This window comes from Schistocerca nitens, chromosome 7 (genome assembly GCF_023898315.1).
Source record: "Schistocerca nitens isolate TAMUIC-IGC-003100 chromosome 7, iqSchNite1.1, whole genome shotgun sequence".
In the NCBI taxonomy this organism is placed as follows: Eukaryota; Metazoa; Arthropoda; class Insecta; order Orthoptera; family Acrididae; genus Schistocerca; species Schistocerca nitens.
In genome coordinates, this window is record NC_064620.1 from 43,553,482 (window position 1) to 43,568,054 (window position 14,573).

Sequence of the window (14,573 nt, forward strand, 5' to 3'; positions counted from 1 at the left end):
TTCAGTGGCAAGAATGTACAGCAAAGGGCTCATTGGGTCACCCTGTAAGACTCCATTTGATTGCAGAATGCATCGGTGGTTCAGTGGTAGAATGCTCGCCTGCCAAATATTATAAAAACTACTGTGCTACATTAAGAAAGGTTATTAAAAAGTCCAGAAGCATGTGCATCATGTCTGAGATTAATACCTCTGATAACAAAATCAAAACAATTTGGAATATTATTACAAGGGAGACAGGACAACCAAGAGTACAGGATGACTGCATCACCATCAAAATGAATGGAAACTTGATAAACAACAATCAGGAAGTCTAAAACATTTTGAATAATCATTTTTTAAATGTTGTAGAGAAAATAGGATCTAAACGTTCATTAGAAGAAGTAAGGCAGTTAATGGAAGAGGCCTTACCCACACCATTTGATACAATTGAAATTCCACCCACCTCTCCATCTGAAATTAGGAAGATAATAAACTCTCTCAAGAATAAAAGCTCACATGGGATTGATGGCATTTCCAGCAGGATAATAAAAGCTTATTTCCAAGAAATAAGTGGGATTCTTAGCCACATATGTAATAGCTCTCTGAAGCAGGGTATTTTCCCAGATAGACTGAAGTATGCCATTGTTATACCACTGCATAAAAAAGGGGATACGTCTGATGTCAACAACTAACACCCAGCCTCTCTTCTGACTGCCTTATCCAAAATTCTTGAAAAAGTAATGTATTGTAGCTTCACACCTTTGTAAAAATAAAGTTTTAACAAAATGTCAGTTTGGTTTCCAGAAGGTTTTTTCAACGGAAAATGCTATATATACTTTCACTAATGAAATATTAAATGCTCTGAGTAACCGGAAGTCACCCGTTGTGATATTTTGTGATCTATCAAAGGCTTTTGATAGTGTAAATCAATGTTATTATGTTATTAACAATCCAAACGAATTCAAAAGTAATAGCAGTGTACATGGCTACAACACTAGGAGAAAGGATGATCTTCACTACTCAAGGTTAAATCTCACTTTGGCTCAGAAGGTGGTAAATTATGCTGCCACAAAAGTCTTTGGTCACTTACCTAATAGCATCAAAAGTCTGACAGATAGCCATATAACATTTAAAAGGAAATTAAAAGAATTTCTTAATGGTAACTCCTTCTACTCATTAGATGAATTTTTTGATATAGTAAGTGGGAAATTTCCCAACCTCCACAAAAAAAAAAATTAAAAATATTAAGTGTCGTGTAATATTTAGCGTAATGTAATATCTTGTATAGGCACATTTTATTAACCTGACACGTTCCACATCATTACGAAGTGTCGTGTTCATGATCTATGGAACAAGTACTAATCTAATCTAATCTAGTTGACTGTTCGATAATTCCTACCTGTAGTGTCTTTTGAATTTCCTCATACACTGCTCCACATTTGACTGTTAAGATTGGATATGGCCTTACCAAAAAGGCATACTATCCTGGCCTCAATGTATGGAAAGCTACTGTCCCCACACCCTCCATCCAACAGTTTCCTGACCCCTCGGTCCTGTCACCTCTTTCCAATTCACGCCCTCACCCTACTGTCTGACACACTGATCTTTTCCCCTTCTCTGCTCCTCTCCTTTTTCACTCCCCCCACAGCCTCCTGACATTGTGTCTGGCAGCCTTATCCTGCCTCCTATCTAGTCCTCTCATGCTCCACCAGAGTCTCTCTCTCCATCTGTACACTGCTATCTCTGCCCCTCCTCCATCCATGTTGTACCCATTCAACAGACCAGCCCTTGGTCAACCAACAGAGAACATGCTGAAGGCTCATGCATGTAATAGCACAAAATAGAAATATGTTATTGATTACTGATTCACAGAAGATTATAGGATCATAATGGAAAGAGTGCCAGGCTCTTGACTGATAATAATTTGTAATAAGTGAAGTCCAGTTAGCTAAAAGATAAATAAGCCAAAGGGCACCATCACAATGCATGCAGTGAAATTTTATAAAAATTATTTGAGTGGCTGAATTAAACATTCAAGGTGGTCAATCAGAAAGAGATCAGCCTAGAGAATGGTTTGCAGGGCATTGATTAAAATGAGAGAGCACTTCTGTGGCAGACTTTGAGGCTCACAAAACCCATTTTCTTAAGTGTTGATCATCATCTGAGACCTTATGAACTATGAATGATTAAAATGATAGAGAAGAATTCCCATGCACCATATGGAAGTGGAATAGTTATGGAGGAGATGATTCTGGTATTTTATGTACTATTCACCATACACCATATAGTGGTGTGTAAAGTATAGATTTAAATGAAGAAGCCTTTGAGAGAGAATTCAAAACTGCTGTTATGGACTTCATCTCGGAATGTTGGTGATGGAGTGATAGTGCTCAGTATTTCTGATTTGGACCTCCATGTTACTACGTGCCTAAATTGCTGCTACTGCATAAGAGCTGTGCACTCACAGACTTGCTTAATTAGCAGAAGAACACTGAAGAAACATCCGACTCAGTAAGTAGATACAGGCAAAACAAGCACTGTGCAGTATCTATTGTTTTACTCCAAAGTTTTGGGAGCCTGTGTTAAATAAGTGTGTAGAAACATATAACTTCGTCTAACTTCTGTGTTACATAATTTCTTTGAGTTTAAAATTAAAGGAACATGTATATACTGAGACATACTGACTGTCATTTTTCTCATGCACTATATGCAAATGGAATAGTTAGGGAGGGTACGATTGTGGTATCCTGTGTACCGTTCACAATACATCACGCAATGGTCTGTAAAGTATAGCTTTAAATGAAGAAGACCTCTGGGAGAGAATTCAAAGCTCCTGCTGTGGACTTCATGTAGGGATGTTGTTGATGGGGTGACAGTGCTCAGTATTTCCAATTTGGACCTCCCAAGTTGCTACATGCCTAAATTGCTGCTACTGCATAAATACTTGACATCACAGCTACTGCAGATGAGACTTGATACTTGGCAATTGCACAAGTAGGCATGAATTAAGTTAGCTTACAATGTTCTGAATAAATATCTCAATCAAAGTAAATTAATGTACCTATGCAAAGTGTCTCTAAGAAGTACAAGTAACGTGGAAAGTTTAATCAAATGTTAATTAATGTAAAATGCAATATACACCATATAGCAGAGATGCTGAGTCGCAGATAGGCACAACAAAAAGACTGTCACAAATAAAGCTTTCACACGTGCGTGCGCGCGCAAACGCAACTAGAGAATGCAGTCGTGTGTGTGAATTGCATTTGCCCTGCTGTATGGTGAGTAGCAACTTTCCTTTTCATAATATTGTTATATTCCATCCTGGATTTTCCATTGTTTAAAATGCATTATATTTTTTCTGGTAATATTTTCAAAGTTATATACTTTTAAATATTGTGTACTGATGTGTGGATTTACAGTGGATTCTAGTGATGCAAAGAAATACATTATTCACAAAATTCTGACTCAGGAACCACAGTCAATGTTGCAATAAAATTGTTGCTGATGCTTGTTTATTCACATTCCAAGTAGCTAGTATACATAATCACATTATTGTGCATAACTGTTATACCCAACTCATATGCAAATTTTAATTAATTCACTGACTGAAAATGTTACATTGGATGCACTGAAGTATGGAAGTGTCAGAATATGTCCATATTTAGAATGTTTAAATCAAATAATATTCGCTAGCTTTTTACTTAATATTTCAAATGTTTTTTATTCCAGTCTTTGATCACAATATGAATTCTTTAGATGATAACCGGTTTCAGTCTGTAATGACCATCCTCAGATCTATAATATACAAATATATACACCTATTGAGCAGTGTGTCTTTTAACATAATACAGCAATATGTATCGCAAACTACGTTGCTAAGTACTGGGAAGGGAAGATATAATTGGTGCATCCGGATACGGAAGAAGAAGAAATCATACAACCAGGGAAATGTACAGAAAATACAGTAAAACGTACCTTTTTTTACACCATGTCCTAAAGTGATAAGGCCATAATGGCATCGTCAAAACATTAAAATATAATCAGCATAGCACCGTCATGTAGATCTAAAATAAGGTGTAGAATAGGCCGCATCATCCACACAGTCATTATTGCAACTGGCTACTGAAGTACAGTAGCTGCCAGAAATTTGTTTGCCTATGTCCTCCCTAGATGTCGCTACTGTCGGCTTAGATGTAGTCATCATTTACGCAAAAAACATAATCTGATAAAAACACATTATGTAAAATGCATGTAGCATACTTTTAAAATTGATAACTATCATAGAAACCAACTGTGATACATTAAAAGATGAATACAGTTACCCATATAAAATTTTTAAAAGGAAATATATGAATAGAATAGGACCGATCCTTTTTATGGTGAATTTACGGCCAACAATTAATATAGGTATTACATTGCCTGTAGCAACCTATAAATTGCCTAAGGAAGATAAAGTGTATATATGACAGCTGGAAAAAGGACAGATCAATGAGCAGCACCCTCTGTTGGGTCGGCTGGCAGGATGTTATTTAGGCGCGCACCGATCTTAAGAACTTAACCACTAGAGGGCTTTATGTACAACATGATATGTCTCCCACAGAAAACTTTTAAACAACATATTAACAGTCAATAAATAAAATTATATAGTCTGGTTAAACATTCAATGAGTAGGTAGGACATAATCAATTACAGGATTAGTGTGATTAATGTATGGAAGTAAGGCAAATGTCTACTGTTCTCGACATAAATTGTCAAGTAAGGCTAGGTATAAATACACGAGGCATTACTTGGTGATCGTAGTATGTTATCAAACAAAGCAAAGTAGGCGTTGGGCACAAAATCACTTTGTCCATTGAATGCCTTAGTGGGCTCATGCTTTTTCACTTTGTAAATCTCCAACTCCTCCAACAAGTCAAGAGCGCGACCCTTCTCTGCCATGTGTAGAATACGCATACAACTCTTGATATTGCCTAGGGTGTGGCCGGTTTCTGCCAATTGCATTCCCAATGCAGTTTTGTTACGTGCCTGCAAGTGCTCCCTGAATCTAACCAGGACATGGTGTAACAAAGGTACGTTTTACTGTATTTTATGTACATTTCCCTGGTTGTATGATAGTATATTGTGATACATATTGCTGTATTATGTTGAAAGACACACTGCTCACTAGGTGTATATATTTGTATATTATAGATTTGAGGATGGTCATTATGGACTGAAACTGCTCATCGTCTAATGAATTCATATTGTGATCAAAGACTGGAATAAAAAACATTTGACAGTATTGGATCACTGTTTGTATACGTGACCATATTTATTATTAACCACAGACTTTTTTGTGTCAGTAAGCATGAGATTATAATCCTGATATCCAAAGTTTTATAGTTGATAAACAGTATATTTTAGAGTGTCCACCAAATTTAGAATTCCATCTTATGATTGTTGATTAAATTCAGTAGATTTCTCAGTTTGACTTCTATTGTTGTAGGCTCACGAACTGGCTGTGGAAGTTAGACGTATGTGGAAAGCAATGAAAGAGACTCAGGAACATGGCCAGCTGCTGAATCAGAGACAAAGGCTCTTTGGTGATCCTATAACTCCTTTTGATGCACTTATGAGGCTCATTAAGGAATCTGAACCATACAGAAATATGTGGCTTGCAACATCAGGTACCTTTTGTCTGTAATGCGTAATGTAATGTAATGTTTAAATAAGTTACACATTCTTTAAGTAAAAATGCACTTGGTCATTTCTTTTTATAATAGAGTATGTCTCGTGGTGAATTATGTTTAGCAATTTAGCAACAATTTTATGTTCTCTAAATACATATTTTATGACATAAATTATGAGCTCTAATAGCTTAATATTTAACATTAAACTGCATTCATTTATGATACAAATTTGTTAAAAAAAGAATAGTGAAGAATGGAAAAGAATATGAAGAATGATAAGTAATAGCTAAACTCATGGCAATTAACACAAAATGGTTTAAACTAATGTATTATTCTTTATTTTATGCAAATACTATTTCTGGGATTGTCAACTCATTTTGAGGAGGGGGTGGGGGTGGACAATTTTGATGTGAGGGCACTTCCAAACAGCATTAGTAGCTGATGAAATGATGACAGAAAGTTATCAAGGCCTTAGTGATAATTGGCTGTTAATAATGTGGAAGAACTGGTAATAGGGTGAGATACAAGTAGATACTTTCATATAATTCTAAAGTTAAAAAATACAGAATTGAAGAGGATAAGACATTTAGAGAATGGTTTTGATTAGGGATGCCAGAAACAAAGGAAGAAATAAAGTGAGAAAGAGGGAGGCGCAAAAAGTGGTTGTAGAGGCAAAGAGAAAGTTGATGAATAAGCGGACCACAATGGTGGAACAAGATAATAAAAGATATAAAAGCTACTGTATGGAATGAGTAGACATAGGAGAAGATGAATAAATGGCAGAGAATAAAATAATCATTGATAAGGATAGAAATGAGGTGGTGGTGGTGGTGGTGGTGGTGGTGGTGGAGGAGGAGGAGGAGTAGGAGAAGAAAGTTAAAGAGCTATCGAGGACATATTTGATGATTTGCTACATCCACATGGAACAGTGGAGGAAGCTAGAGATGTAGAAGAGATAGTGGAATGGAAATATGGAGAGATATAATGTGACAGAAGAGATGAGGGTGTACACCTGCTGTACAGAGTTATGAATGTTATATGGAAGAAAGTGAGAATTCCAGAAAACTCAAAGAGGGAATAACAGTCCAGTTTTCAAGAAAGAAAGACAAAATATTAAAAAAAAAAAAAAACTATGGCATTGTCATGCTTAAGTGCTACTGTGCAAAGCTTTTTTTGAGAAGACTGGAGGAATGAACGAGGATAACAAGGTAAGAGCAACTTAGGAAAGCAGGACAGTGCATAGTAGATCCCCTGTTTGCAGTTAGACAGACGTTGGAACACCACTGTGTATAAAGGAGAGACATACTGATGGTCATCTGTTATTTAGGGAAGCACACACAACTGTGTCCAGATTTAAAGTGTAGTGGGAACTGAGAAGAAAGGGGTCAGGGGAGGAGCATAGTTTTCTACTGTCACAATCACCCCCCCCCCCCCCCCAATCTCCCCCACCAAATGTGACTCACCATCACCAATTATAATGTGTCATGAGTGACAAGTATTCCAATAATGATAACTAAATACTTTTTTTGCATCAGTGCTTAGTTCATCACATTAGCATAATTTACAAGAAATGCCGTTCACAGCATTTGAAAACCATTTGTCTGAAAATTTGAGAATCACATGTGTCACACAATCGATTTCACAACTATAATAGCAACAGACTATCACAGCTTGGACATCAGGATACTTTAGACAATATAAATTCGTAGTGTGTGGTCTCTATAATCAGTACTTCATTTAACTCCAAGATGTGAACACAGGTCTACAAACTGTGGCTGTGCAAACATTCAATGAGATTAATGCTATTTCTTTCTGTTGCCTATGCCTTCACGTGGGAGGTCACTCTTTATGTTTTTTTTTTTCTTCTTAGTGTATGGTCTTTCTGCTTTGTGTTGCCTTAGACAACTGCCTGTGCTTTTCCAGTTCTAGACTTGTGCTCTGTGTCAGATTTGTTGACAGCAGGCATTGAATAAGTACCTTCTATTTGAAATCTTCTGTGCAGATGATCATGCCAGAAACCATCTGACTTCGGGTAATCCACAGGTTGCAAGCCCATCCATTTGCAAGACTGTCACACAAGCAACTGAAAAGCATCCTGTATTAAACAACCATGTAGCTTGTAATTCCTAGAATTCCTTACTATTTTTCACATTGCTTTATTCTCCAAAAATTAGCAGATAAATCTGGAATTTTTTTAATGCCCTATATAAATGCTAGATGCTTTTCTTTAGGAGGGAGTGGTGAGGGGAGGGGACAGGGGACGACACTCATGGCCCCTTTCCTCCCAGATCTATGTCTGCTGAGAATGAAAGAATTGAAATAGTGAAGCATAATTTGCGTGAGAGTGGGAAGAAAGAGATCAGAATGGCTGAAGCAGAGGAATGATCCAAACTAAGGAAGCACACATCTCCATTACTTTCCATAATGTCGATTGGTGATATAATAACACAAGTAGCAAGAGAGGCAAGATGGCAGCAACACTTGTTGCTGATAATTTGATGTGGCTAAACATTGAGGGAAAAGCACAGGCTAAACAATGAGGGAAAAGCACAGAAGTAATTTGATCTTTGGGAAGAAGTTTTCCAAGAGTATGGAATAAAATTGACAGCAGAGAAGTGTGAGCTGGTATTGAGCCTACAGTGTTTAGCAACAGACTTCCCTATAAAAAATTTTGGTTCCTCTGTGGCCTCACATGTGGGATAATTCTAAATCATGATGTGAACTGGACTGACAAAATAATCTAAGCCCCAATGTGTGCACTGTGCACCCACTTGCTGCTGAGAAATCAAGTTAAACACTAACTTCATAATCTCGTGTCCTGAAGAAAGACCTCCTCATTTTTTCAGGTTTAAACAGAGAGCTTCCACACATTCTAGTCCTTCCAATTCCCAACATGCAATTCCTTCGTACTATACTTTCCCCACTGCTTCTGTTAGCTTGGTTCCCACTGGCTGCCACTATCGATTCTTACTTACTAAGCTGCTCAGTTTTACCGATGTGCGTTAAATTACATAGTAATACAGCTTAAGAATTAAATGGCCGACATCAGTGAGAGTGTTCATACTCAAAATGAAATAAAAACAACACACTATATGTCTAAATGAATTGCTTCTCTTAAAACATTCCATTAAAGAATCTGCCACCTCCAATACATTAACAACTGTACATGAATTAGTTATTCTCTATACCTGTTATTCAGTCACAGAGGTTGACCAATATCATAAACATCCTTTATTTTATTAGTTCAGTACTAAGTACTTTTAAATTTCATTTTATAAAATTTCATTAACAGGAATATTCTATTGATAAACTAAGACATATGTACCAAGTGTATAAGTATGAAATGCTGAAAGATTTGACACTGCACCATTTTGTTGTGCCATCAACAAGTGTCAGATGTGTATGACTGATAAATTAGAAAAGTGATTTTTTTGTTTTTATTTGAAGAAAACTGCTGCTTAATCATACCGATTGCTTTGAGAAGCTTATGGTAAACATGCTCTATCGCAAGATACATGTGAATGATGGTTTCAGCCTTTCAAAAATGGTGGCTTTGATGTTATAGACAAGGACTGTGGAAAATCGCCAATACAATTTGAAGATGTGGAATAGGAAGCGTTATTGAATGAAGATGATTCGCAAACACAAAAACAACTCACTGAGCAATTGGGCGTTGGTCAACAAGCTGTTTCCAATTGGCTAAGAGAGATGGGAAAGATTCAGAAGCATGTGTTGAATGACAGGCAAATGGAAATACTCTTGTGTTTGGTGGGGACCAGAGGGTTGTGGTCTATTATGAGCTCTTAAAACATGGGGAAACGTTAATACTAAATGTTACCAACAACAATTGAATGGTTTGAATTGATCACTGCTTGAAAAAAGCCCACAATACCAAAAGAAGCAACACAAAGTCAATTTTCTTCACAACAGTCCTCCTTCACATAAGGCAAAGCCAGTTTGTGACATGTTGGAAGACTCAGGTGGGAAGTTCTGTGACTTACTCACCAGACTTGGCTCCTTCTGATGACCACTCGTTTGCGTCGATGTAGCACTTTGGTTCATACAAAGATGTGAAATAATGGCTTGATGAATGGTTTGCAGAAAAAGGGAAACATTTTTACTGGCGTGATATTCACAAATTGATGGGAAAAATAACAAACGATGAAGCGTACTATGAATAAAGCACCGTTTATCATTCTTCTGAATTCAACAAGTTTTTTTTTAGACAAAAAATCTGCATTTCATACTTGTACTCCTGGTAATCTGCACATTTTCAGTATCAAGTAAGGTTGTGCAAATTTAAAAATAAGGTGATCTAGTTTTGCATGTTGTGATGTGTGCAAGAAGTGTCAAGTTTGGTTTGGTTGAATTATACCTCAGTGGCCTGTGTGGCGAGAGCTGCTCCTCTACACCATTGCTGTCTGGTGGCTTTCCCTCCTTGGGTCAGGCCTAGTTTGACGGCTAGCGTATCTGCTGCTGCTGCTAAGCACCCTGTCAACTATACATTTTGTATATAATAGCATCCCTTTCAACTTTCCTTACTGGAAATATTTCAGTCCCATTTGCATACAGAAACATCCTGTCCTCCTGCAGTATTTCTAATGGAAACCACAACAAAAGGTTTAGAGACCTGGCCGCTCACAGCTTAAGTTCTCTCAAGTGCTCTGTACTCAGTATTTCTCACTGGAAATCTTTAAGTTATTAAAACCCACACTCAGGTGTTTCTCAGTGACCATCAGCGTGGCTTCCACCTGCACCACTAACAAGTATGATTTTCTTCATTGTCAGGGTTTGCTTGGAACACAAGAATAAGTGTTCTCTGATCTTCACACCATCCCTCTGTTGCTATTCTGATGTAGTTTTCTACTCTCTCCTGAAAGCATTCTTCTACACCTCTCAGTCATTCCCCTTGATATCTTACCCTTCATCAATCTTCCTGGGTATCTTCTTATCATCCATTCTCCTCACATGCTCATACTACTTTAAACTTTTTCCTGAATCTTTCCTTGTTGGGTTTCCTCATGGGTTATCTCCTCAGTCATCTTTGGTATTACAGGAGGATCCATCTTACCCTGGGGTCTGGGTAATTTGGCTCTTCTCTTTAATCTTCCCCAACCTATCCCTATCACTCTCTTCTACCTAAGTAAAGATTAGTCCCAAAAACAAGAAGAGTATAATATACTTTTTCGGGTGTCTATCAGTAATTCTAAACATTTCACCTCATGAAAATAAGTATTGGCCAGCAGTTCAATTTTTCAACTTAATTGGCATGTAATATGTTGGGTATATGACCTTACTTTAAATCTTTTCCTTCACAGTTCTCACAAAGTTAACGCCTTGTCTTGCATGTTTACCTATCTTTTTGTCATTTCTTCCATTTTCCTAAGTTATACTCCCAGGTACTTGAAATATTCCACTGATCACAGCTAATCCCCACTATCTATCATGTTTTCTGTAGATCTATTCCTTTTACCTGTTTCACCAGCAAACATTTCTTTGCAGTAAATTCCCAAATATGTAATTACTTTTGTACTTCTAGGTCATTGTGTGCCTACATCAAGTTATTCATGAATCATGAGGGATATTTCAAGTCAGCTATTGTGGATTTGGCTTAGAGCTTATGTTGCTCAGGAAATTTGTACTGTTACAACAACACTGTGTATTTAGTGACTAAACTACTGAGTTTAAAATAAGTAGTGGTGTCACCTAACTTGTTTGATAAAATTAACTCCAGCTACATTTATTTATTTATGTTGCAAGTAACAAATCTGCAAAAAACTACCATTTTTAAAAAATAGGAACTCTTTTGCAGTAGTGTTCAATAGGTCTCTAGGCAACATCTAATGAGTCAAAATCATTTGAAGTAGATCTGATCATGTGTTTATGTTCTCCTTCCAAGACATGTTTATTAAAATAGAGTGGTAACTTGCATGACTCCCTATTAAAATTTCCAACTAAAGCAGTTCCTATGCACACTTATATTTCCTGCTTAGAATATCAATCCTTTCTCAATTTTTTGTATGCGCCCTTTTTTTGGTATGGTGTCTTGCTTGCTGCAAGCCAACCCTGGTCAGGCTCTTAATCTGGTCTATATGCACCACAGTGGTGCATGTGCTCTAGGTCTTCAGCTGTTGATTTTTCCTTCTGTGATTGTTCTTTCCATTGCCTCTTGCCTTCTAGAAATGTAATCAAAATGTTTCAACTGATTTTGGTTGAAAAGAGTCTACAGTCACGGTTTGATCTTCTGTCCACGGTATTTGACGCACCATATTTCCAGAGCATCAAACCTGTGATGATCTGCTATCTTCAGTGATCAAATTTCAGCTGCATATTTCATGATATGGAGTGTGAGTTTTTGTCCTGACAGTTACAGTGTCCTTCCAGATTCAAACAAGTTTTGCTGTAGAATTCCTTGTAATTGAAATGCAGCTATGGATTCCAGGTTTGCAATCTGCAGTATTAATGACAACAGATCCTAAGAACTCAAAGCAACTGATGACCACATAGCCAGCAGTTCTTGTGGTGTCTGGTCTGTTGTCATTAGGGTGATCTACAATCATCACTTTGGTCTTTGTGTTGTTGATTTTGAGACCATATTCACTACTTCATTTGGGCTACTTTTGCATGAAGGTTTCCAGTTGATGTTCATTTTGCAATTATCGGAGTGTCATTGCTTACCTGAGATTGTTAATTTCTGTGCCACTTACAACAGAGCCATCATACCAATCTTCAAGAACCTCCCTCATAACATGCTCACTACATGCATTTAACAGTAATGGAGAGAGAATGAAACCTTGTCTGAACTTTAATTAATTGAAAAGATATCTGAGAGAGTGTCATTAATTCTTCTGGTGCTGTGTTTGAAAAGTACAGTCTCCAGATCAGATAGACAAGGTGTCTTGGTGTACCCATCGTGATGAAGAGTGTCCACAGCTTTGAGCATTTCATCTTGTCGAAAACTTACTTTTAATCCACAAAGCACATGAATATTCTGATATTATATTCCCTTGCCTTCTCTATGGACTGCTGGATGTTTAGGATCTGCTCAGGGGTTCTAACGTCTGAAATAAACGCAGTTTGTTCGTGTGATATTTGTGGAAGCGAGAAGGTTTCAGCCTCTCATTCAGTATAGTGAATGTGATTTTATGGGCATGGGATGGCTATAGTTTGATAGTTTGTGCAGTCAAGTGGAGAACTTTGCTTGAACAGTGGTATGAAAATGGAGTGGCACCATTCCTTTTGCCAATTATTATTATCATCATCACCAAATGTACTACTAGGAGATCAGTACAGACCTGTAGCAATTGGAAGCACTTAGTTTTAAACAACAAACTTTATTGCTGATATTCAAAATTTTATACATTAGATGCTGCAATGAAGTCTAGTTGTGTGAGCAGCAAATGGTCATACAGTATGTGATACATCCCCATCCTACCTCTTACACTGCCAGATCAAAAGTACACCCCTGTGTAATGCAGAATTAACCACTAGATGTCATGAGAGATGGATCCACCATTACAAAGGAAGGAAGGAAGGGAAGATAAGGGTTTTACATCCTGTCCACAATGAGGTCATTAGAGATGGAACACAAACTCAGATTGTTTCATGTATGTGGAAGGATATCAGCCATGCTCTTTCAGAGGAGCCATCCTGGAATTTGCCTAGTGCAACTTAGGAAAGTCATGGAAAACATAAATGTGGATGGCTGGACACAGATTTGAACATTTGTCCTTCCAAATGCAAGTACAGTGTGCTAACCAATGTGCTGCCTCACTCAGTTCCACCAGTACAAAAGGAGACAAGAAGTATTGCGTTGTCAGTAGATAAGCAGTATCAACAGAATGGATTGGTCAGGACAGCTCAGTGACTTAGAATGTGGACTAATCATTGAATGTCACCTGAATAACAAGTTAATCAGAAGCATTTCAGCACCTCTAAATCTGCTCAGGTTGACTGTTGGTGATGTGATTGTGAATTGAAAACATAAGGAAACAACCATAGTTAAGCCTAGACTAGGCAGAACTGTTGAACAATTTGGAGGGTGGTTGTAAAAAATCGCATGAAATCAACAAAAGAAATCACTTGTTAGTTCCAAAGTGCTACCAGCAATCCAGCTAGCACAGGGAAGGTGCATAGAGAGTTAAAAAGAATGGGACACGGCGGTTGAGTAACAGCTCGTAAACCGTACATTTCCATTGTCAGTGCTAAGCAATGCTTGAGGTTGTATAAAGAATGGTGCCACTGGACAGTGGATGATTAGAAATTAGTTAATTTGGAGTGATAAGTCACTCTCTACACTATGGAAATGCGGTGGACATGTTTGGGTTTGGTGAATGCCTGGAGAACATTACTTGCCATCACGTGTAGTAGTGCGAACAGTGCGGTATGGATGGGGTGGTGGAGTGGTATCGGTGTGTTTTTGTGGTTACAGTGTATTTGTTCTCTTATTGCCGTTACGAAGAGACTAAATGTGGAAGGATATGAATGCATTTTACAGGATTGCATACTGTGTAGAGCAGAGGAACTTTTCAATGACGACAACTGATTGTATTGACATGGGTTTGCACCCTTTCATAAAGCAGCATCTATGAGGCAACAGGCAACAGTTTGTGGACAATAACATTCTGGAAATGGACTGGGCTACCCAGAGACCTAACCTGAACCCAATAAAATACCTTTCAGATGAATTAGAATGCCAACTTCACTTCATACCCCAGCATCCAACATCACTACCTTCTGTGATTTTTGCTACTGAAGAGGAATGTGCTGCCATTTCTCCACAGGCATTCTGACATCTTATTGAAAGGGTAGCCAGCAGAGTTCAAGAGTAAAGGTGAAGGGTGCACATGTCTGATATGTCCACTAATAGGTGTTCGGGTACTTTGATTAGATAGTGTATATGCTACAGACCATAGCCATTGAATT

General features: G+C 37.7%; 1 protein-coding gene across 1 annotated transcript in view; it reads left to right on the forward strand.

The window, feature by feature from the left end:
• LOC126195465 (dynein axonemal heavy chain 1-like) overlaps positions 1–14,573 on the forward strand; it is a 963,710-nt gene that overhangs the window by 165,287 nt on the left and 783,850 nt on the right. The window contains exon 14 of the mRNA XM_049934091.1: positions 5,465–5,645. Within this exon, the coding sequence (XP_049790048.1) occupies positions 5,465–5,645 (181 nt within the window). The remainder of the gene's footprint in view (positions 1–5,464; positions 5,646–14,573) is intronic.